General features: G+C 44.9%; 2 protein-coding genes across 3 annotated transcripts in view; both read right to left on the minus strand.

Annotated features, from left to right (window-relative positions):
- The window catches only part of ACVRL1 (activin A receptor like type 1), a 261,538-nt gene that overhangs the window by 137,069 nt on the left and 101,575 nt on the right, over positions 1-22,894 (minus strand). The window lies entirely within an intron of this gene.
- The window catches only part of ACVR1B (activin A receptor type 1B), a 41,723-nt gene continuing 28,680 nt past the window's right edge, over positions 9,852-22,894 (minus strand). Inside the window, exons 5-9 of one of the 2 annotated variants that reach the window (XM_079966393.1) lie at positions 21,858-22,025; positions 21,158-21,314; positions 19,347-19,471; positions 16,363-16,547; positions 9,852-13,743 (exon numbers count right to left, since the gene is read on the minus strand). In XM_079966393.1, coding sequence (XP_079822519.1) covers positions 13,618-13,743; positions 16,363-16,547; positions 19,347-19,471; positions 21,158-21,314; positions 21,858-22,025 — 761 coding nt within the window. In that variant the 3' untranslated portion in view covers positions 9,852-13,617. The remainder of the gene's footprint in view (positions 13,744-16,362; positions 16,548-19,346; positions 19,472-21,157; positions 21,315-21,857; positions 22,026-22,894) is intronic. The other variant, XM_079966394.1, reaches the window with a different exon arrangement.

Raw genomic sequence — 22,894 nt, forward strand, 5'->3', positions numbered from 1 at the left:
GTGAAGCAGCATAGACTGCTTTCCTAGTGGTTATACTGGTTGCCTGTTCGAATACTCACTTGAAAACAGAAACTCAAAACCAAGCTTCCTCAACCTTTGGCCCTCCAGATGTTTTGAGACTACAGTTCCCATCATCCCTGACCACTGGTCCTGCTAGCTAGGGATCATGGGAGTTGTAGGCCAAACACACATGGAGGGCCCAGGTTGAGGAAGACTGCGCAAAACCAACTCTCACTTTTGTTACCGTCTCACCACAAAGCTGGTTTCCCCCTTACTTTGGATCCCGTCAAGCTGTTGCTGAACGTGATTGGAAGGAGCTGTGGTCCAGGCTAGGGATGCTAAGTGCTCAGAAGTCAGCCCCCAATAAGATGTGGTGAGATTTTAATTCTTTTTCAGACCAGCGCAACTGTTCTGGAAAGGGAAAGTTTTGTTCGTAAATTGGCCGTTCAGCAAGAACCCAGCACCCAAGTCCCTTTGTCACCTCCTGCTTCTCAACTCTTTCCCTCAGACTGGCAAAGCAGTGAAAGCAGGGAAGATCACAAGCGATCAGCGAGAAATTGGGTTGCAGGGCAGAGGAGACTGGAGGTTCCCTAACCCTGCTAAAACCTTTTATTTCTTGCGGTTGCATTTTTGGGGTGGGCTTGGCAAAGAAGCAGCAGCTGGAAGACACAGCTAAAACCAGCTTGTGCCTATTAATGCCTCTGCGGCGGGTGCGTTTGGCCTGTACTGCACAAGGCCTGGCAATCCCTTTTGACAACGCCACAAGCCTGTCCTCCTGCTGCTTAGCCTGGGCGCACAGCAGCTGGTCTTAATTTTTAGCAAGGAATGAACTCGTCGCCAGCAGCCAAACATTTCTTCGTTAAGAACAAACACAAGAGCCGGGTGTCTGGGGACAGCTGGCCAGCAGCTGTAGGGAGATTGCGCAAGAGTCGGGTATTTGGCGTTTCGGAAGCATCTCCCAGAATGACGCGAGTCTCATGTGCTTTTCTCTTTTGGGGTTGTTCTTTGGAATGTCCTTTGGACGGTCCCAGGGATCCCCTTGCTATCGCATGCAGGGCTAGAAAAAAACAGCAAGGATTCCTTGCGCAGGGTCATTTACGTTAATATGATGCATATGATGCGTTTGAGCCAGAAAACTCTTCTCTGAGCCCAGAATGTTTCGTTGAGCCTTGGAAACAATTCTCATGTCTTTTTTGGGGGGTGGGGGGTGGATGGGAAGGAACTAGAATCTCCAAATTCTTACTCAGACAAGTTTTATTTTGTTTTTTTAAACGCTTTTTATTGAGTTTTTCACAAACAAAAATAAAACAATCTTTTACAGTCATCATTTTATGTCGTCTTATTTACACTGCGTATATTCACGCCCAGACTTCCTTCCTTCCCTGCTTTGGTTTTCTTAATATATGTCTTCTCTTGTAGATTCTTACTCACCTTCTATACACATCACAGGATTTATGTTAACCCTGCTATAGTTTTTAAACCTCTACAGTTAGTTCTTATATATGCCACAAATTTACCCCACTCTTCTTCAAACTTTGTCCCTTTTTGGTCTCGAATTCTATACGTCATTTTAGCTAATTCTGTATACTCAAAAAATTTGGCCATTGCCAAATCAATCCTGTTCCTTTCTGCCCTTACACGAACAGCAATATTCCCAGGGGAAATAGCAAGGATACCCAAGGGATTCCCTGGCTCTGCATGATATCTGACAGGTGTGGGCATTGGGGAACATCAACACAGCTTCAATAGTACAGTGGTACCTAGGGTTAAGAACTTAATTCGTTCTGGAGGTCCGTTCTTAACCTGAAAGTGTTCTTAACCTGAAGCACCACTTTAGCTAATGGGGCCTCCTGCTGCTGCCGCACCGCCGCTGCACGATTTCTGTTCTCATCCTGAAGCAAACTTCTTAACCCAAGGTACTATTTCGGGGGTTAGCGGAGTCTGTAACCTGAAGTGCCTATAACCTGAAGCGCCTGTAACCCGAGGTACCACTGTACTAAGCAAAGCAGAGGCCAGAGCAACTACAGTGGTACCTCGGGTTACAGACGCTTCAGGTTACATATGCTTCAGGTTACAGACTCCGCTAACCCAGAAATAGTACCTCGGGTTAAGAATTTTGCTTCAGGATGAGAACAGAAATTGCACAGTGGCAGCAGCGGGAGGCCCATTATCTAATGTGGTGCTTCAGGTTAAGAACAGTTTCAGGTTAAGAACGGACCTCCAGAACGAATTAATTGATTTGGCAAACAGCCCCCTCCCTCCACGAGGGACATATGTGGCAGGTGCCTTCAACCGGGTCGCCTGCTTTTTCAAGGCAAACTTCAGCCCCTCTTGGGGCATGTGGTTATGTGCTTCAGTCCACGGGGAAACCCTGATCTAAATGAATGAAAATGACTTCTGCAGTTGTTCAAACAGCTGGCACATGTGCTCAAAAGGGTTCTAGGGTAGAAATCCATCAGCCTCCTGAGCTAGAATCACGGAACCCCAAGCAACATTTTTTCAGCTATAAAGGAATAAGATGCATCTATTGGATTGCAACACAAATCAACAAAGCCCTAAACTGCCTCGGCCCAGTATACCTGAAGGAGCGTCTCCACTCTCATCGATCAGCCCAGACACTGAGGTCCAGCTCCGAGGGACTTCTGGTGGTTCCCTCACTGCGAGAAGTGAGGTTACAGGGAACCAGGTGGGGGGCCTTCTCGGTGGTGGCGCCCGCCCTTTGGAACGCCCTCCCATCAGATGTCAAGGAAATAAACAACTATCTGAAGGCAGCCCTGTTTAGGGAAATTTCTAATGTCTGATGTTTTATCATATTTTTAATATTTTGTTGGAAGCTGCCCAGAGTGGCTGGGGAAAACCAGCTAGATGGGCGGGGTATAAATAATAAATTGTTATGATTATAAAGCATGAGACTCTTAAATCTCAGGATTGTGGTGGGCAAAGGATTCCTGCTTTGCAGGGGGTGGCACTCGAAGGCCCTTGGGGTCCGTTCCAATTCTATGATTTTTGTCTTTTTCTACTGAAAACCGCCCTGTGATTTTCGGATGAAGGGTGGCATAGAAATTTAACAAACAAATAAAGGCAACCCATCTCTTGCCATGCTGCCCCTAGCTCAAGGTGAAAGGTTGTGTGGGTGAGATAGAAATAATCTACACCGGATGGGTGGGGTAGAAATAATCAATTATTATGATTATATTGTACATGCCAGCAGATTAGCATGAATCCAGGAAACGTACTTACAAAGGTAACATCCGATGTCTGTGGAACTGAGATGGAGAGATAGGCACTTACAGGCACTTCTGGTGGCCTTGCTCAAGGGATGCATTGGAGATTAGTCTTGTTACCAGGGAAAGAGTTATCACTGCATCTGCAATCGCTTTGATGGGTGCGTGGGAGAGCCAGCAATACCTGGAAGACCTTGGTCAACTACGCAAGCCTTGCCCAAGGCTTGGAAGAGGCAGCAGCTCTGACACCAGTCAGATGGCACTCAGAAGCCTTGTTTATTGCCGCATCGGAGAATCTGACTCATCAGAGACCTTGGAAGCCCAGCTGGCCCCAGATGACGACGAGGCAAACTGGTGAGAATCCATGTTGCGGATGGACTAGCAAATTTCCCCAGCTCTTGATCCTTCTAAGGGGGAGTTTACCTTGCAGCACTTGAAATAATTTCGTTCAATCTGAGACTGAGTCCCTTTGAATGGCATAATCTTCCTGGCTCTGGTAGGTCATTGGGCTGCCAAGACCATATAACACCAGTCCTGAAAGACCTACACTGGCTCACAGTACGTTTCCGAGCACAATTCAAAGCGTTAGTGCTGACATTTAAAGCCCTAAACGGCCTCCGCCCAGTATACCTGAAGGAGTATCTCCACCCCCATCGTTCAGCCTGGACACTGAGGTCCTCATCCGAGGACCTTCTGGTGGTTCCCTCACTGTGAGAAGTGAGGTTACAGGGAACCAGGCAGAGGGCCTTCTCGTTAGTGGCGCCCTCCCTGGGGAACACCCTCCCATCAGATGTCAAGGAAATAAACAACTATCTGACTTTTAGAAGACATTTGAAGGCAGCCCTGTTTAGGGAAGTTTTTAATGGTTGATGTTTTATCGTGTTTTTAATATTCTTTTGGGAGCTGCCCAGTGTGGCCGGGGAAACTCAGCCAGATGAGCTGGGTATGTATGTATGTATGTATGTATGTATGTATGTATGTATGTATAAATATGTTGTTGTTGTTCCCAACCAAATGATGCCAGAATAAAGGTAAAGGGACCCCTGACCATTAGGTCCAGTCGTGACCGACTGGGGTTGCGGCGCTCATCTCGCTTTATTGGCCGAGGGAGCCAGCGTACAGCTTCCGGGTCATGACTAAGCCGGGTCATGACTAAGCCGCTTCTGGCGAACCAGAGCAGCGCATGAAAACGCCGTTTACCTTCCTGCCGGAGTGGTACCTATTTATCTACTTGCACTTTGACGTGCTTTCGAATTGCTAGGTTGGCAGGAGCAGGGACCGAGCAACGGGAGCTCACCCCGTTGCGTGGATTCGAACCGACGGCCTTCTGATCGGCAAGTCCTAGGCTCTGTGGTTTAACCCACAGCACCAGAATACAGCCTTGTAAATAAGAGTAATGGGGGCTGTCAGGAGAGGGATGAGGAACCTGTTGATTTTTATGCTAGTTCTAGAGGAGAAAGCTTGCCCCCCCCCCCCCCGGTTTTGATGGTGGGCATAGAGGGACACGGGCAAGCCTCTCCACCCCTCCTTTACCGGCTCACTCATGTAGCTGCATAGAACTCCTAATGACCCTGGGAACCTGTAGCCCTCCAATGTTGTTGGACCATAGTTTCCCCGACCCCTGACTGTGCTGGTTGGAACTGATGGGAGCTGGAGACCATCAACAGCTGGAGGGTCACTGCTTCCCCATCCTGGGGTACCAGGTGAACGCTACAATACAAGGCTGCCATAATATATGTAAGTCTTTAAAGGTAAAGGTACCCCTGCCCGAACGGGCCAGTCTTGCCAGACTCTAGGGTTGTGCGCTCATCTCACTCTAGAGGCCGGGAGCCAGCGCTGTCCGCAGACACTTCCGGGTCACATGGCCAGCGTGACAAGCTGCATCTGGCGAGCCAGCGCAGCACACGGAAACGCCGTTTACCTTCCCGCTAGTAAGCGGTCCCTATTTATCTACTTGCACCCGGGGGTGCTTTCGAACTGCTAGGTTGGCAGGTGCTGGGACCGAGCGACGGGAGCGCACCCCGCTGCGGGGATTCGAACCGCCGACCTTTCGATCGGCAAGTCCTAGGCGCTGAGGCTTTTACCCACAGTGCCACCCGCGTCCCTACATGTAAGTCTTTAAAGCTCCACAAAATACCTTGTTTTTGCTTGTGGAGATGAACATTGCTACCTGCCTTATTAGCTGGGACGGAGAACCCTCCAAAAGTCGCCAGAGGGCAACTGCCATCTTCCCTGACCATCGGCCAGGCTAGTTGGGGCTGATGGGAACTGGAGGCAAACAGCATCTCACAAGGCCAAAGGTTTCATGTAAAAAAGGTAAAATATTTTGATACACTTCCATGGGGTTTGTTGGGTACACAGTGCCAGATAAACACCTTCAACCCAGATTTTTACCTAAATAGCCACTGTTGCTATATCTGCCCTTCTTCAGGGCATAATTAATTTCTGATTGGGAGTTCAGGATTTGGCAGACTCTGGAAACTTTTTAAAAGTGTGAAGTATAAAAAAGCGAGCAGTATATAGGCATTAGAAGGGTGGGACAGATCACCCTCTAGAATTAACAAATACTGGAAGTAATCTGCAACGTTCATGATTGCATGGCATCTGTGGACAACATTCAGACTTTGCACCTAGAAAAAATATACCAGAGGTTGCTCAGTTGAACTCTTCTTTGTGACTACACTTCCATTGTGGAACTGAAGTGGCATAAGAGTGCCTTAAATATGTGGTGTGGACGTGACCTCTATCTACAAATCTAAGGTTGGGCTTCCTTGCTTAATGCGCAAATACAGCTGGGGGGGGGGAGATACTTAGCTGTATTGGCAAATAAAGCAAATATGGAACCAATATATAGCGATTACAGGATCAGACTAGGAACAGCCCCTCAACCCGCAAGGGCCCAATCCTCAGCAATAAAGAGCACACCGGGTAACCACATTCAATCTAACCTACTTCACAGGGTTATTGTGGTGATAAGGGGGGGACGGACACATGTACATTGTCCCACATTCCCTGATGGAAGGGCAGGATAGAAACAGTATCTTATTTAAAACCTCATCTTGTCTTTCACTCCCTACAATTGCCCCTTTTCTTTTGTGGCACCTTACAGGATTCCCTTTCCCCAGCCATCATCAGGAGGGTGTATACTGTACAGTGGTACCTCGGGTTACATACGCTTCAGGTTACAGACTCCACTAACCTAGAAATAGTACCTTGGGTTAAGAACTTTGCTTCAGAATGAGAACAGAAATCGTGCTCCGGCGGTGCGGTGGCAGTGGGAGGCCCCATTAGCTAAAGTGGTGCTTCAGGTTAAGAACAGTTTCAGGTTAAGAACAGACCTCCAGAACTAATTATGTACTTAACCCGAGGTACCACTGTATTTACTCGAGTCTAACACACCATTGAATCTGATGCGCAACTCGATTTTCAGAACCTTGAAACCCCCCCCCCCCCAAAGTTTTTGCTGGCGAATGTAAATATGCCATCAAATCTAATGTGCATCTTAATTTCCGCAACGTAATTAGACAAAAAAAGAGGTGAGCATTAGATTTGAGTAAATACGGTAATTTATTCTACTTCTCATACAAATACAGAGTTGGAAGGGACACTGAGGATATCTAGTCCAACCCCCCCTGCAAAGCCGGAATGTTGTCCCTTACGGGGATCGAACCTGCAACCTTGGCATTGTCAACACAACACTCTAACCAATGAGCTATCCACCTCTAGTCATTCTGGGGATCAAGGAGGAGATTCACAGGGCACTGCATGCTCTCTTAGAAATCCTGCTCACATCGCTGTCTAGCAAGGTGTGCTTCCGTAGCGTCCTAACCTCACAGCAGTAAAATTAGAAACAGAAATCATGTGGAATGTGTAGTGCACATGCATGCACAAGTCTCTCCTGGCCTTTTAAAAGTATTGCCTTGTTGTTGATCCTAATCAGCATCTTTTTTTTTTTAATACATATTTATTAAAGTTTTTTTGAATACAAATGCATAAATAAATGACATTACTTATATCATAACATAATTTCATCATTTCTTTGGACTCCCTCACATCTCCCGCTCCCACTTACATTGTTACGAAAAATTTTTCCAAGCAAATTACCAACTTGTTTGCGATCTTATCTCCGCTCATTTAAATAAAATCTAACAATTCTCCAAGAAATTTATATTTTCCTTAATCTCACTTATCGTCAAATTCAGATCTAATTCAGTGGTAGGCAGTTATTTGTGATCTAGCATCCTTCTTAACATTCAACCAAATTACAATATTTTTGTAGGTAAACCTTGAATTTCCTCCAGTCTTCCTCAACCCTCTCCTCTCCCAGGTCTCGGATTCTACCAGTCATCTCGGCCAGTTGCATATAGTCCATCAGCTGCATCTGCCACTCTTCCAGTGTGGGTAGATCTTGAGTTTTCCAGCTCTTAGCGATGAGTATCCTTGCTGCCGTTGTTGCATACATAAAAAATGTTAGATCCTTCTTTAACACCCTCTGGCCGACAATACCCAGAAGGAAGGCCTCTGGTTTCTTAGTGAAGGTATACTTAAATACCTTTTTCAACTCATTATATATCATTTCCCAGAAGGCCTTCACTTTAGGGCAGGTCCACCAGAGGTGAAAGAATGTTCCTTCATGTTCTTTACATTTCCAACATTTATTATCAGACAAATGGTATATTTTGGTAAGTTTAACTGGAGTCATGTACCATCTATATATCATTTTCATTACATTTTCCTTCAGAGCATTACATGCAGTGAAGTTCAGCCCAGTGGTCCACAACCTTTCCCAGTCCTCAAACATAATATTATACCCAATGTCCTGAGCCCACTTTATCATAACCGATTTAACCATTTCGTCTTGTGTGTTCCATTTTAACAGCAAGTTATACATTCTTGATAATACCTTAGTCTTTGGTTCTAACAATTCTGTTTCCAACTTCGATTTCTCCACCTGGAACCCTACCTTTTTAGATCCTAATCAGCATCTTGCAGTCTCCAACTGCATGTTAAAAGTATAGGAAAACAGAATTATAGGGCATTTGGGGAAAGCCAATTAGAATGCAAAAACTGAGGCCCAGATGGCGATCTCCCATTGAAACCGACCCCCTAATTTCATTGGGTTGATTCTTAAGCGTGGATGAGGCACCATAATATTGTTAAGGGATAAAGGGGGCAATCCTCTCCCACAACATGCTCCGTTCACGGGGGCTAGCAAGTGAGGTTCCTAATCGCAGAAAATTGGATGAGCAGGTAACCCACACTTCTGCCATAAAAGAAACTTAAAAGAAGCAAAATTTATGCTACCAGACTAATGGAAGGGTGGGGAGGGGAATTCTTAATTTCTGTTAAACACACTCCACAGGCTTAAGGCTGGATAAGCTTGTTACTGCCACTGGAAATCCTCAAGCAGAAATCCAAGATGACACTTTAACATGGGTAAAAGGTTTAGCTTTTTATTCCTCCTTCTTATGCTTCACATCTGTCTACTGCCAACAGTTATTAGTCAAATACCATAAATGGAGTGGAAATATGGGGCAAACATATTTGTTTGGCAGTAAGGGATAAGGAATGGCAGGCTGACTTCCTGGTTTAGGAGTAACTGCTCCCCCAAGTCTCAGGTGAAGGCGCTCTGGCTTCCGCCTGCATAAAGCAATTTACCGTATTTTTCGCTCCATAAGACGCACCTGACCATAAGACACACCTAGTTTTTAGAGGGAAACAAGAAAAAAAAAATTCTGAAGGATGTATGATTTTTTGGTTCATGCTGTGGCCACAGACATGATATGTGATTTGATGGTGAGTTTGGGGTGACCCAATGCAAAAATCCTGAGATTCCATGTGGATCTGTGCTTTATAACCATGTTTTTGTGCCATTGCAGCCCCATGAAACAGTGGCTGTGTGTTTTTTGGTGCAGGCTGTAGCCATGGACATGCTATGTGATCTCATGGTGAATTTGGGGTGACTCAATGCAAAAATCCTGAGGCTCCAAGTGCTTTTACCTCCCCCATCCCAAGCAGCCTCCTTTATCTCTAGCGTCCCTTATCTCCCTCCTGATCGCTTGCCAATCAGCTGCTCAGCGGCTTCATTTCAACACCCCCTTCCCTCTTTCTAAAAAAAAAAACAAAAACAAAAACAAAAAAAACCCCCGATCTGCTTTTCGCCCCTGGGCAATTCGGTTCCAGGGACCACACATTCGCTCCGTAAGACACACAGACTTTCCTCTTACTTTTTAGGAGGAAAAAAGTACGTCTTATGGAGCGAAAAATATGGTATGCATAATGTGCAGTGTGATCCAATACATGGTTACTCAGAATTAAGTCTGACTGTTTTCACAGGATCATACAAATGTTAAGAGCTGGAAGGGGCCCTAAGGGTCATCTAGCCCAACCTTCTGCAGTGCAGGAATCACTGCTGAAGAATCTCCCAACAGATGGCGATCCAACCTCAGTTTAATAACCTCCAACAAAGGAGAGTCCACCATCTTCCGAAGGACAATTTCCCAAAGAGTGACGGGTGGCTTGGTCCATTTGTAGTCTGTGTCAATTTCACCTGTGGCCACTCCTAAGTCTATGGTTATTAAGAGTACTGTTAGCTAGAATTAACCAGAAAAGAAAAGATTGCAGAGCTGAAGTGAATAAAAACAAACTTTTAATAATGTACAACAGAAAATTGGACAGCCTCATTCTTATATTAAAACAAAAGATTTCTTTACTATATTACATGTATTTACATTTGCATACTGAGGAGGTAAAGTGTCTAAGTGGCTATTTTACAGTCTTTTTCTAATAAAACATACAAAACCTGAACGAAATATAAAGATCAAGTAGGAATCAGGGGTAGGTGGACGAGAAAGTGGAAAGGGGGGGGGGCAGGGAAGAGACAGACAACAGTACCAGAATGATCTATTCTGAAGCCAGTGTGCTACCTGACAAAATCTTAATAGTACCAGCCAGGAACCCACACCTTCCATCTTCTAGATTTGAAAAAAAAAGTAATGAATGAACTCTTTTCCATTTGGAGGTTTGACGTCACCAGATTCTTTCATGTCTGCCTTGATGCCAAGATGAAGCTAGTCGCTCGTTCCCAAATGGAATTAAGAACTCAAATTCCATCCTGTGACTTACCTGAACTTCAGAACAGTGGACTAAAAACTTCATGGTTGTGTGGCTACAGTTATTGGTTTTCTTCACTCTCCTAGGTGCCCTTAGTTTATGCCGTCTAAAAAAAGATCTCAGCAGTTATTGTAGCTGCACTGTTGGGTATGTCTTTTATTTGAACTTTTCACATTATTAAGAAGAAAACATGCACAACGGAGTGCAACTGTGTCTGTTTGAATTTTAAGAAGAAACTAGTGGCCTTCCGACTTGCCCACTTCTTTCTGATCTGTGGGGAGTGGGACAGGAACAATAGTCCTTTGAACGTGACATTAGGATTTCTATCCCTATTTATCTTTGTAGCAGGTGAAGTGGGAGCAGGAAAACCTCTCTTCCTTCAGACTGCTGCAATTTGCAGTGCTGTAAATTGCAACCCCAGCCAACGTCTACCTGTCACTGGTCAGATATATGTTAGAAGAGAGAAATGTGCTAAATGAGCATCTGGCCTTGTAATGGCACAATGCTTTTTAATGCTCTTTAGCTAGCTGCCTTGCTCCTCTTCTGATAGCTCTCCGGAGCAGCACTGAGCAAAAATGTGTTTCTGCTGCAGCCTCTTTGATAAATGCATATTATGATGACTCTAGAAGCCAATTGTGTGATACAGCCTATCCCTTTTACTTTTCAAGGTGCAGCACTACACAGTTGGCTTATTCATAAGGACACAACAGAGATGTGTCTGTGTAGTGGTGGTAAGTTATTGTAAGATATTAATTAGATGAGTTGTACTCCAATTCAAGCTGCTTTTACATCAGGGACATCATGTGTAGGCTGCAACTCCCATCATTCCTTGGCTATTGGCCATGCTTGCTGGGGATGAAAGGAGGGCATCATTCTGCCTGCCTCTGCTTTACATAGAAGTAGGTTCTCATCACACTTCCAAGTGGTGTACTTAACACTGCAATGCCATAAAGTTAGAGTGTACAACTTGCTTCTTGGGGGAACACTCAGAATGTGCTTAGGCACCATGTTACACTACAGCTTCCTCAACTCTTCCAGCCACCAAGGCCAAGCAGTTTCAAAGGACAATGGCTCCCTTGTTACTTAAAAAAACAAACCCCAACCAACTAAGGAGAACTTAGCAATGGAATTATGTTACCGCTGCGAGTTAGACATGTGCATCTTCCAAATTTATCTTCAGCTTCCAATGTCAGCAACCGAGTAGTCAATTTTTCATTGATGGGAATACATGATCTAGACAAATGTTGAGGTGCTTTTCATCTTAGAACCAAGTTGTAGAGGTGATTTGGTAAGCTGTGTCCAAAAGCAATCAGAAACAGAATCACAAAAGGCAGCAGGTTTTACGAGAAGGGCAAACTCCACTTGTCCCTCCGTGAATAAGAGCGCCTGAGATTTTCAAAACACAGCCCTGGAGGAAGCTACAGTTTGCTTCAAACCAAAAGGAGCGTGTAAAACTGACTCCAATACACAACACGACACTGCTTCAACTTTACACACTGACATAGTTGAGAACAAGAGAAGGGGCTGAAGGAGGAAGAGACAGAGACGAACACCTACACCCACAGACAGCAAAACACACAATGTTTTATATACGGTACTTAAAAAATGCCCTGTCTCAGAGTGGACATAATGTCTCCTCTCAGAAGTTAGGGCCCACAACTTGAGTAGAAACAGTTCCAGTGTAAAAATGAGCTGTGTGCCTTTTTTTCAGTTTTTTTTGTAGTGATTTCTTTAAAAAGAGAATGAGAGGTAATTATCAATTTTACTTCTCTTATAAAGAATAGTAAAAAAAGTTAAAATCCAGACCCTCCCAATTAAATAAGAATTAACAAACAATAGTCAAACCATTCCAGTTAAAAGTTATGGCTTCAGGAGTTATCTACCACAAACACCCAACCCACATACTATGGAGTTTTCAACGCATTATTTGCATCATAATACAGTCTTGGGCTGTTCCCAAAGCAAACACGACAGCCAAATCAGTCTTATTACACCCTGATCATTTAACTGAAACAAAATGCATGCAAGTTAATCCATTCCAAACTCCCCCCCCCCCCCATTCCAAGTGACACATAATCACTTCCAGAATACGGGAGACCATATACATATATATATACACACACACACACAAAAACATATATATATATACACACACACACACACACACATACACACACGCACACACGTACACTTTTAATAATAAAAAGTTTAGTTTTGCAGTCATCATTCCTTAAGGGATAAATCTTCACAGGAAGCCTCTGAACACACTATTTTGCCACAGATGCTTCATTAGAGAAATGTTTAAAATGCTAGAGTTGTTTCTTGAGAAATAGAACGGCAATGATCCTGAAAGGTCAACTGCTTCCCACAGCCCTACTTTTGCCTTGCTTCCTTTAACCAGGAGGACCAGCACTGATTTCACCTGACACCTATTCCTTCTGCAGATTGGACTGCCTGCTAAGCAACTGTTGCCACCCAGCCCTGACAACACAGGAGGACCATGAAACTAAAAAACACACACACGCAATAAAACCTATTCCCTGCTTTGAAAAGAAGGGAAGGATGGCAGTGAGATAGTTTTGTGTAGTGCCCCGATGGGTCTAAAAATTGGCAGGGAGGATACCCTCGCATCCTTCCCTAGCGAGAGGAAAAAGAGATAACGATGCTCAACGTGTGGGACAAAGAGAGCACGAGCACCTGCACTTTCACACGAGGACGCTCTACATTTGCACATGCACAGGGGCACAAGCGGACACGATAATACCAAAGGGGCACAGGGACACGTACCTTTGCACATGCTCACGCTGCTGAACACTAGTGGCTGCAGTGGCTTAGGATCTGTCAAACTAGGAAAGGACTAAGAGCTTCACATGGCCAGACAAGGGAGCACCCAAATCTTGTGTGCGCATGTGTGTGCATATGTTGGTCCTCAAGCACTTCCCTAAGCCAGAGGGCTGTCTCCGACAAGCACGTCGCGAGGATTTACAGGGATTTCCATCAGAGAAACAACAAGATACGGTTGCGGCCAACTTCTCTCTCTATACAACAAGCCCATCCTTACGCTCTCCGGAGGGCATTAGGAAAAAAAAGAGGACTTTCACTCGTGAATCAGGAAGGGAGCCAAGTCTGTGGGTGTCCACTTTCCTCACCTAACCTGCACACCAAGTTGTCCAGCTGATAGGAGCAGGCTGTGTAGAAATACGAGGTAGGCCTTCTCCACCATTCATCAATTCTAACATGGCAGCTTTTGCGCAGTTTCCTCGGGAAAGGGGCTTGAAGACTAAACTTTCACATCCTCGTGGAGACTGAGATGAGAAAGAGTTTTCTTGATGCGCAACGCTGTTAGTCGTGCTGCTCCATTGGCATACCAGCACTCGCGCATCATTTTCCCCATAACTCGCAAAGACTAAAAACGAGGGGGGAGGGGGAGAGAGAGAGAGAGAGAGAAAGAAGACATCAGGGATCTCTCAATGGCATATTCAATGCAATGTCTCTTTCAGTCTACATAGGACTCGTTACATATGCTGTATGGGTATGTTTTATTTCGCTACAGACAGCATAGCATACGAAGATCGATCCATGCACAGACATGGTCTTGCTAATTCCCTTCAAGTGGAGCATTTCTCTTCTCAAGTGGAGCATTTCTTCCAGTCACCATGTGGCCATCACACAGGTAGTAGCACCTGCATAAACTGGCTTCTGTTTACTGACACTATCCACTAGATTAAGGAGAGGAGCTACCGTATTTTTCGCTCCGTAGGGCGCACCGGACCATAGGGCGCACCTAGTTTTAAGGGGGGGGGGGAAATAAAGAAAAAAATTTATCCCCCCCCAGCCCCAAAGATCAAAGAAGCCAAGACAGCGATCCATCCTGCTGGCTGTCTTGGCTTCTTCTTTAGCCGCACGCAACCTCTCCAGCCGGGAGAGGCTGTGCGCGGCTTCGTTTTTAGCCACGGGGCTGGGGCGGGGGAAGCCCGAGCTTCCCCTGACCCTAGCCCCCAGAACAGGTCCGGGAGAAGCAGCAAGGTTGCAGGGATGGGGGCGTGCTCCCAGCGGGAGTTGGCGCTGCGCTCCCTGGGCTTCAGGCTGCTATCCGCAAGCCTTCGGAGCGCAGTGGGAACTCCTGCTGCGCTCCAAAGGCTTGTGGATAGCTGCCTGAAGCCTGGACAGCGAGAGGGGTCGGTGCGCACCGACCCCTCTCGCTCTCCAGGCTTCAGCGAAAGCAACGCGAAGCCTCCGGAGCGCAGAGGGAGTGCTCCCTCTGCACTTCGGAGGCTTCCCATTGCTATCGATGAAGCCAAGGAGCCTGCATTCACTCCATAGGACGCACACACATTTCCCCTTCATTTTTGGAGGGGAAAAAGTGCGTCCTATAGAATGAAAAAATACGGTAGATCTTGCAAAGGGGTTCTCAAGACCAGACAACCATCCAATTGCAAAGTGCACAGCAAGACCAGACAAAGCACTGCACAAGTGTCATCAAAACTCTTTTTCTTTTTTGGCTTGGTCAGATTTTTACCTGCCCCGCATCTGATCTCAGGTGTAGGGCAGGAGGGCATGGCTTGGCTGAAATGGCTAAGAATAAGAATAAGCCTAATGGTTTACTCCCAGACACATTAAATGCTCAGCGATAAACCAAATTCCTATTAGATTTAATTCTAATAATTATTATCAGTATCAATAAAAACAACACACACGGCCAACGTGGAGAACAATTTTCTAAATGTGTTTTCAAACTGCGTCAATCAGCCTAGATCAAATGGGAGTACAGTGGTACCTCGGGTTACATATGTGTGTTAGAACACTTGAATGACCATACAGTGGTACCTCGGGTTAAGTACTTAATTCTTAATTAAGTACTTAACCCGAGGTACCACTGTATGGTCATTCAAGTGTTCTAACACACACCATATCTCAGCTTAGTGTGGTGCTGGACCATTTCAAAAGAACCATTTGAAATTGCATGCTAAAAACAGTGTGCTTGGTGGAACATTGAGAGAACTGTTATACAGTGGTACCTCAGGTTAAGTACTTAATTCGTTCCGGAGGTCTGTTCTTAACCTGAAACTGTTCTTAACCTGAAGACCACGTTAGCTAATGGGGCCTCCTGCTGGCACTGCGCCGCTGGAGCCCGATTTCTGTTCTCATCCTGAAGCAAAGTTCTTAATCTGAAGCACTATTTCGGGTTAGCGGAGTCTGTAACCTGAAGCATATGTAACTTGAGGTACCACTGTACTGTGTTCATTCCACCATCTGGACCATAAATCACTGACCCATTTCACACGTTGTTTTTAATCATAGTGAAAATAAATTATGGTATAATGTGAAATAGCAGGCACTTCCACAAGGCGTGGTCTGGCTTGTCGCGTTGTCCGCTTGTGGTTTCTAATGGTTTAATGTGACGTGTGAACCAGGCCACTGACTGCAAATCAACTCCTTTGTCTCTCAGAGGAAGCAGAAGTTGCACTTTCAGAATCCCAAAAGATGATACAGTGGTGCCTCGCAAGACAAAATTAATCCATTCCGCGAGTCTCTTCGTCTAGCAGTTTTTTCGTCTTGCGAAGCAAGCCCATTGACGGCTTAGCGGATTAGCGCTATTAGCGCTTTTAGGCTTAGCGGATAAGCAGATATGTGGCTTAGCGGCTTAGAAAAAGGGGGGGGAGGGGAAAAACCCCGCAGGAACTCGCAAGACATTTTCGTCTTGCGAAGCAAGCCCATAGGAAATTCGTTTTGCGAAGCACCTCCAAAACGGAAAACCCTTTCGTCTAGCGGGTTTTCCGTCTTGCGAGGCATTCGTCTTGCGGGGCACCATTGTACTGGTCTCACATAGTTAGCCACCTCCTTTTAGCACACTGAAATCCTGCCTTCTATAGGTAGTTTTGGTTCTCCATTACAGGAGCATTCAGGCTGCCATAAAAAGCTTGCACAGGCCTTGCTCACAAAAGTTATGCGAACAGAGGGCTAGTGTTTCCCTTTCTGCCCTAGCTAATGCGGCAAATGTTATTAGTATTAATATTGTCGGTACCTCTTGTTCAAGAAGCGTCAAGTTGTTATAGTCTTTGTCACAGTCTAACTGTACCTCGTAACTCTGCCACCAGTTGGGAACATTAGGCCGTAGCTTCTGGTCACATACAACCTTCCGCATTTCTTCTATGGAGGGGTCAGACGGTACAAGGTCATAGTATGGCAGCTGATATTCTTCATGAGTACCTAAAAGATCGAGGATGGGGAGGGAGAAAAAAGCTAGTCACACGCCCCAAACAAAAAACTATGCAAAACAGAACTATATGAATACACTGATGCATCTGAGAGTGAGTGAGTGAGAGAGAGAGCGTGTAATCTTCAACAAACTCAAACAGAAATTAGAGAAAAGTTTAATGACATTACATACATTAAAATTCCTACACAATTACCGTATTTTTTGCTCTATAAGACTCACTTTTTCCCCTTCTAAAAGTAAGGCGAAATGTGTGTGCGCTTTATGGAGCGAATGCAGGCTGTGCAGCTATCCCAGAAGCCAGAACAGCAAGAGGGATTGCTGCTTTCACTGCGCAGCGATCCCTCTTGCTGTTCTGGCTTCTGAGATTCAGAATATTTTTTTTCTTGTTTTCCTCCTCCAAAAACTAGGTGCGTCTTGTAGTCTGGTGCGTTTTATAGAGCGAAAAATACGGTAATTGGAAAAAGCACCGCTGTACCCACAACTGTATCCTATCTTACATTCCATTCGACCAGAGTTTTCCTCCATTCACGTTCAATCTGTCTCCCAGCTTCTTTCCTTGCCGAAAGGCTCTGGAGTATACCAAGAAGCCAAGCGGGAAAGGGTGCTCAGGGGCAATTGTGTCAATGGCCCGAGCCGTGCGGATGTTCCACAAGTTGGCCAGGGTTTTGACAGCAGCGGCGGCCATACCTCCCGCACCATTTCTCTATTTCCAGCACAAATCTGAAATATTTTTAGGACACAATCCAAACACTTTGCAGAGCTGCGAGGCAACCACCACATCTGCAGTCCTGCTCATGACAGGTGAGGAGCAGCAAGTTTCCTGCAATCAGGACAGAGTTGAGGACAATGCTACCAATGACAGTGAGACTAGCTTGATTCCCCCAGTCCCTGGAATGCCCTGTTTTAGGAGCCTTCCACAGGCAATGCTGCTGATGGCACTCGGTGTTAGGATATAGTTCCATTCCACCTTAAAAGGGTACAGGCATGATGTTTGTGTATCACATGTCTGTTTACTCCCAGCACAGTCTGCTGGGAACTTCCGTTGTATGTTGCTATTGATATGCGCCTGTTTTCCTGGACACGGAGGCAAGCAGTCATGTTTTCCTTTGTTCCTGAACTACCGTATTTTTTGCTCTATAAGACTCACTTTTTCCCTCCTAAAAAGTAAAGGGAAATGTGTGTGCATCTTATGGAGCGAATGCAGGCTGCGCAGCTATCCCAGAAGCCAGAACAGCAAGAGGGATTGATTGCTGCTTTCACCGCGCAGTGATCCCTCTTGCTGTTCTGGCTTCTGAGATTCAGAATAATTTTTTTCTTGTTTTCCTCCTCCAAAAACTAGGTGCATCTTGTGGTCTGGTGCGTCTTATAGAGCGAAAAATACGGTATGTTGAAGAAAGCTGTAAATATGCTCTCTCTGTCTCCATCTTCCGTTGTGGATGATTTATACACCCTGCTGACAAGAATGTGCACGGGTCTCAGAACATACTTGAGACTGAGTGTCGCTAATTGACTGATGCTGTTCCACGGGAGACCGGTGATTGTCCGGAGCCAGCTGGGGGCCTGCCTGATGCCCCCGTCTCCCTGGCAGTATCCCAACAACAGGCATTTGGAAAGGGAAGCGCTGTACCAGGAGAGTGACATGTGTCACTCTGTTGGTGGCTGTTGGCGGGTGGACAGCACGGCTGGGGGAGCTGAGCAGAGGGATACCTCTGCCACATCCAGCATACCCACCCTGCAGCCCAGAGTGGGGTGTTAAATTACTCTGCCCCTCACTCACATGGGCTGCTTTTGCATAGTTACCACTCAGCTTAAGTCCCAGGCTTTCCCTGTTCTTTCTCATCTCCTACTAAAGGTAGGGATCCCTGACCATTAGGTCCAGTCGTGGCCGACTCTGGGGTTGCGGCGCTCATCTCGCTTTATTGGCTGAGGGAGCCGCCGTACAGCTTCCGGATCATGTGGCCAGCATGACTAAGCCGCTTCTGGCGAACCAGAGCAGCGAATGGAAACGCCATTTACCTTCCCGCCTGAGCGGTACCTATTTATCTACTTGCACTTTGACGTGCTTTCAAACTGCTAGGTTGGCAGGAGCAGGGACTGAACAACGGGAGCTCACCCCGTCGCAGGGATTCGAACCGCTGACCTTCAGATTGGCAAGTCCTAGGCTCTGTGGTTTAACCCACAGCGCCACCCGCTTCCCTTCATCACCTATTAAGACACCCAATAATTGAGAAGCAATCAGCTTTCCTCAGTCCACGACAAAGAATACAACGGGGGGGGGGGGGGAATCTGAATTATAATGCCCACTACTTGACCATCAAAATAACACACAGAGTGACCAGCATGTTCTTGAAACTTTTCTGAAACAAAATATGCCAATATATGAATTACCAAACATGCACATGTGAACTCAGATTAGGTCAGGTGATGTTGATTAATACTTCATGTTAATGACTCAGTGCATCCAAGAAAACAGGAACAACCATTTTAAAAGTCATCTAGAACAGAGACTCCACCCACCAAAGACATGTCAATAATCCCCACCAAACCCATTAGCAAGAGTCTGATTAAAATGCTGAGTCAATGGGAACAACGTGATCTTCTGAATCAGCAAGGCTACTTCCTTCTCCAAACAAGACAGGCAGAGCTCCCATGCTCCTCCTAATTACATCTCTAGTCTACATCCTTTTAAAAATTTCTGTGCATTTGGATGGCACTATTTTATTGCAACATTCGGAGCAGGCAGAAACCCTCTTAATTTCTATGCAGAGAAAAGAAAAAAAAGCCATTACCTCCTGAGTTGCATCTCCGAGCAATTTCCCAATAAACTAGTCCCAGGGCGTAGATATCAGCACATTTAAATGAATCAAAATGCTTCATGTTAATTGTTTCATCAAGAACCTCGGGAGCCATGTAGCTGAATCAAAATAAGAACAAATCACATTAATTACTATGACATCTATTGTGGCTAAAATCTAATACTATTATGATATCTGAGAGTAATACAGAAGTATCATTTGCTGTAACTATGGCGCAAGAACCACAATTTTCAGGGCAGGCCCCTTGTTTGAAAGCCCATTCAACTGAACTGCACATTCTGACAGAAATTATTATTTTTTAAAATAAGTAATTATTGCCTTTACGTTAAAAAAAACAACCCTCAAAATGACATGAGCACCAGGGGGTGGAACTTAATGTTCAGTTCATATTTTGTTGTAAATCTATACACACACAATGTCCTCTTGAGGGTGTGTGTGTGTGTGTGTGTATGTGTGTGTATGAATGAAATGATGGGAGAAGCCATGTCCAGCACTTTCCAACAATTTCAAAATGATGCCCATTGTTTCTGCCACCTCCCAAAAATGCTCGAGAGACTACTCACGTCTAAAAAAATAAAAAAGCTGTTGAAACAACTGAGAATAATAGTTGAAGTAAAATGCATGAAACACTATTGTAAGTCATCCCCAATTGCTTGAGAGTATTTGTGTGTGTGTGTGGAGGGAGGGGGGTGATCACAGATAAAAGCGCAGTGCAAATTCTGCTCTTCTGAGTATGGGATTCACGCGAACAGTACAGAGAAGCAGTTGTTGAATTCTTGCGCTAGGTGTCCAGCTATTGTTAAAGTTAGATTACTGCAGTCAAACAAGCAGTTAACTAATTTGTTTTTATCATTAACATTAATAACAAATCTGCTGGTGACTAAAAAGGGGGGGGGGTTCTAATGAAGTTAATGCATTAAAAAATGTTTTCAACTAGTCAAATGTCTTAAGCCTAATGTTGTATGTAGGCAAAACAAATCAGTTAGCACTTGGCAAGCGTCTGATCTAGGAGAAAAGCACAGAGAATATAAACCAGGGTTTGTCAACAGCTAGCCTAGACTAGGGCTGGGTGATACATCAAAAAATCGTCCAAAACTGGATTAAAACCCCTATCTGTTTCATAATTTTTGACATGGCAATATATAACGAATCATGATTATTTGTGTGTGCGCGTGTGCGTGTGTGCACGCTATGCAAAAATCACAATGCGGGAAAAACCGTGAAGCCAGCCAATGCCTCTAATTTCACACATTGTGACATATCAGTATATTGCAATGCTTAGCTGGTGATATCACGAAGTTGAAAACCAGATACCGGTCAGCCCTAGCCTGAGCCAATCCTCTCTCCCCAACCACAAGTAAAATTTTCTGGCCAAAGACACACCAATTTGGGCAGCCATCAGGGACGGGACTCAAGTAAAACAGAACTGGGATGGGCAGAGAAGTTTAAATTTCTCCCTGGTCTCCACCATTCAATGAGCAGGGAGGGAGTGAAAGCCTCACTTCACAGCTCATCTACGTTGATCAGCTGAGGGCTATGTGTCCCTCACCTCCATATCTCTGTGTGTCTCATGTGTGTGACAGAGAGCATGGGGTGACCACATTCGCCATTGGTATGCTGCCCCTTGGCGGTTGGACAAGGGTCAATGTAGCCATTTGGCCAAAAATGGTCAGGCAGCCCTGCTATAGATGAAGCAACTGCAACAACTTTGGGTCGTATTTTTGGCTCTTCACCCAAAGCCATCAACACTGAACCCCTGATCAGCTGAGCCACAATTTTCTTACCGCTTTGTTCCAACCCTCTGATTGGGGGCTATGTCAATTGTATCAGTAACAGCGTCATGGCGGACAGCCAGACCCAAGTCAGCAATGGCACAAGTTCCAGTCTTCTTCACCAGTATATTCTTGGATTTCAAGTCCCGGTGAGCAATCCCAGGTTTTCCTAGTAAAACGCAATGAAAGAGAATCCTACAATTGTCCTTTGGTGTAATGATAAAATTATTTGCCAATAATAAAGTCCAAAAAGGAGCAGACAGCACCACAAAAGCCACAAAGCTCAGTCAGTGTTAAAACTACAAACTACAAAGTGTTAACTATGACGGAAATAAACAAGATCTCTTATCAGACTCAGTGCAAGAGCCAGTAGATAGGATAGTGGCCTTGTGCAGATATACATTGTTAAAAGGATAGTTTAGCAGATATGAACAAGCACTGGAACGGTAACTCCTTGGGAAACCAATCCTGATCACCTCAAACTACAGTTCCTCATGATTTCTAATGTAGGGAATTGTGGTTTATACAGGTTGCTTACTTGTTTTACCCTAAATACTACTAGTCTCATTACCAGCCGACTTAAACTTTCTTCCTGCTTTCATCTAAAGAATGAGCTACTTCGTCTTCCTCGGTTTATGCTGGTCTTAAGAGAAGCCTTGTCGCTTCCTAAACGACCTCTGTAAAATGTGCATCTGTCAAACCTGTTTCTTACCTTGGGTTCCCACAATTTCCATGTGCAGGTGTGCTAGTCCACTGGCAGCGGACAGAGCCAATTTAATCATCCCCTCGATGGTTACAGTGTATCGGTTGAGGTAATCAAACAGAGAGCCATACTCATGGTAATCGGAGACCAACCACAACTGAGTCCAAGTGCCATTATCTGTTGGCAAGGCAAACGGGAGAAGGGCCCATCAAAAGGGTGAAGAAAACAGCAGCCATACTTTTGCGCTGGAATTCATTGAAGAGCAGCAGGTAGCATATACAACAAAAGGCAGAACAGTTCAGAAAAATCTGTTTACTGTATAGAATAACAGAATTGTGGAGTTGTAAAGGATCTTCTAGTTCAACTCCCTGCAATACAGGAATATGCAGTAGAAACCTGCAACCCTGGCGTTACCAGCACCACGCTCTAACGGAGCTATCCGGCGTGAATATGTTTGCAGACATTTACTATGGGATCCACTAGGTCAAGTTCAAGGCTGCTGTGCTAGTAGTATACAAAGCCCTGAATCACTCAGTCCCACGATGCCTTACTTTGTACACTCTAAGTTGATCACCAATATCAGTTTCAACAATTTTTTATTGGTTTTTACACTATTTTCCAGCATAACATCCTTTTAAACATCATTTTGAAATTTTGGGTTTCATAGCCTAAGACTTCCTTCAACCTCGACCGATGGTTTTCTAAAGTCTTTCTAAAAGTGCATTTTGTTACTATAATTATTGCTATAAACTCAAATTTCCAATACATCTATTCTTAATTCTTTTCACAATAATTTATAAATTACTCCTTACAAAACTTCTTTTAAACCTACAAGCGATGTCAATTGATTACAACTGCTTTCCAAATATATCGAAAACTTCTTCCATTCCTTTAGGAAAGTCTGGTCCCGCTGGTTCCGAATTTTCCCTCTTAGTCTCACCATCTCAGCATAGTTGATCAGTTTCTCTTGCCACTCTTCTTTAGTAGTTGATCACTGATATCACTGGGAGGAGCACCATTGGTGACTATTTACAGGCCCCAAGTAT

The sequence above is a fragment of the Podarcis cretensis genome, assembly GCF_951804945.1.
Source record: "Podarcis cretensis genome assembly, chromosome: 2".
Lineage (NCBI taxonomy): Eukaryota > Metazoa > Chordata > Lepidosauria > Squamata > Lacertidae > Podarcis > Podarcis cretensis.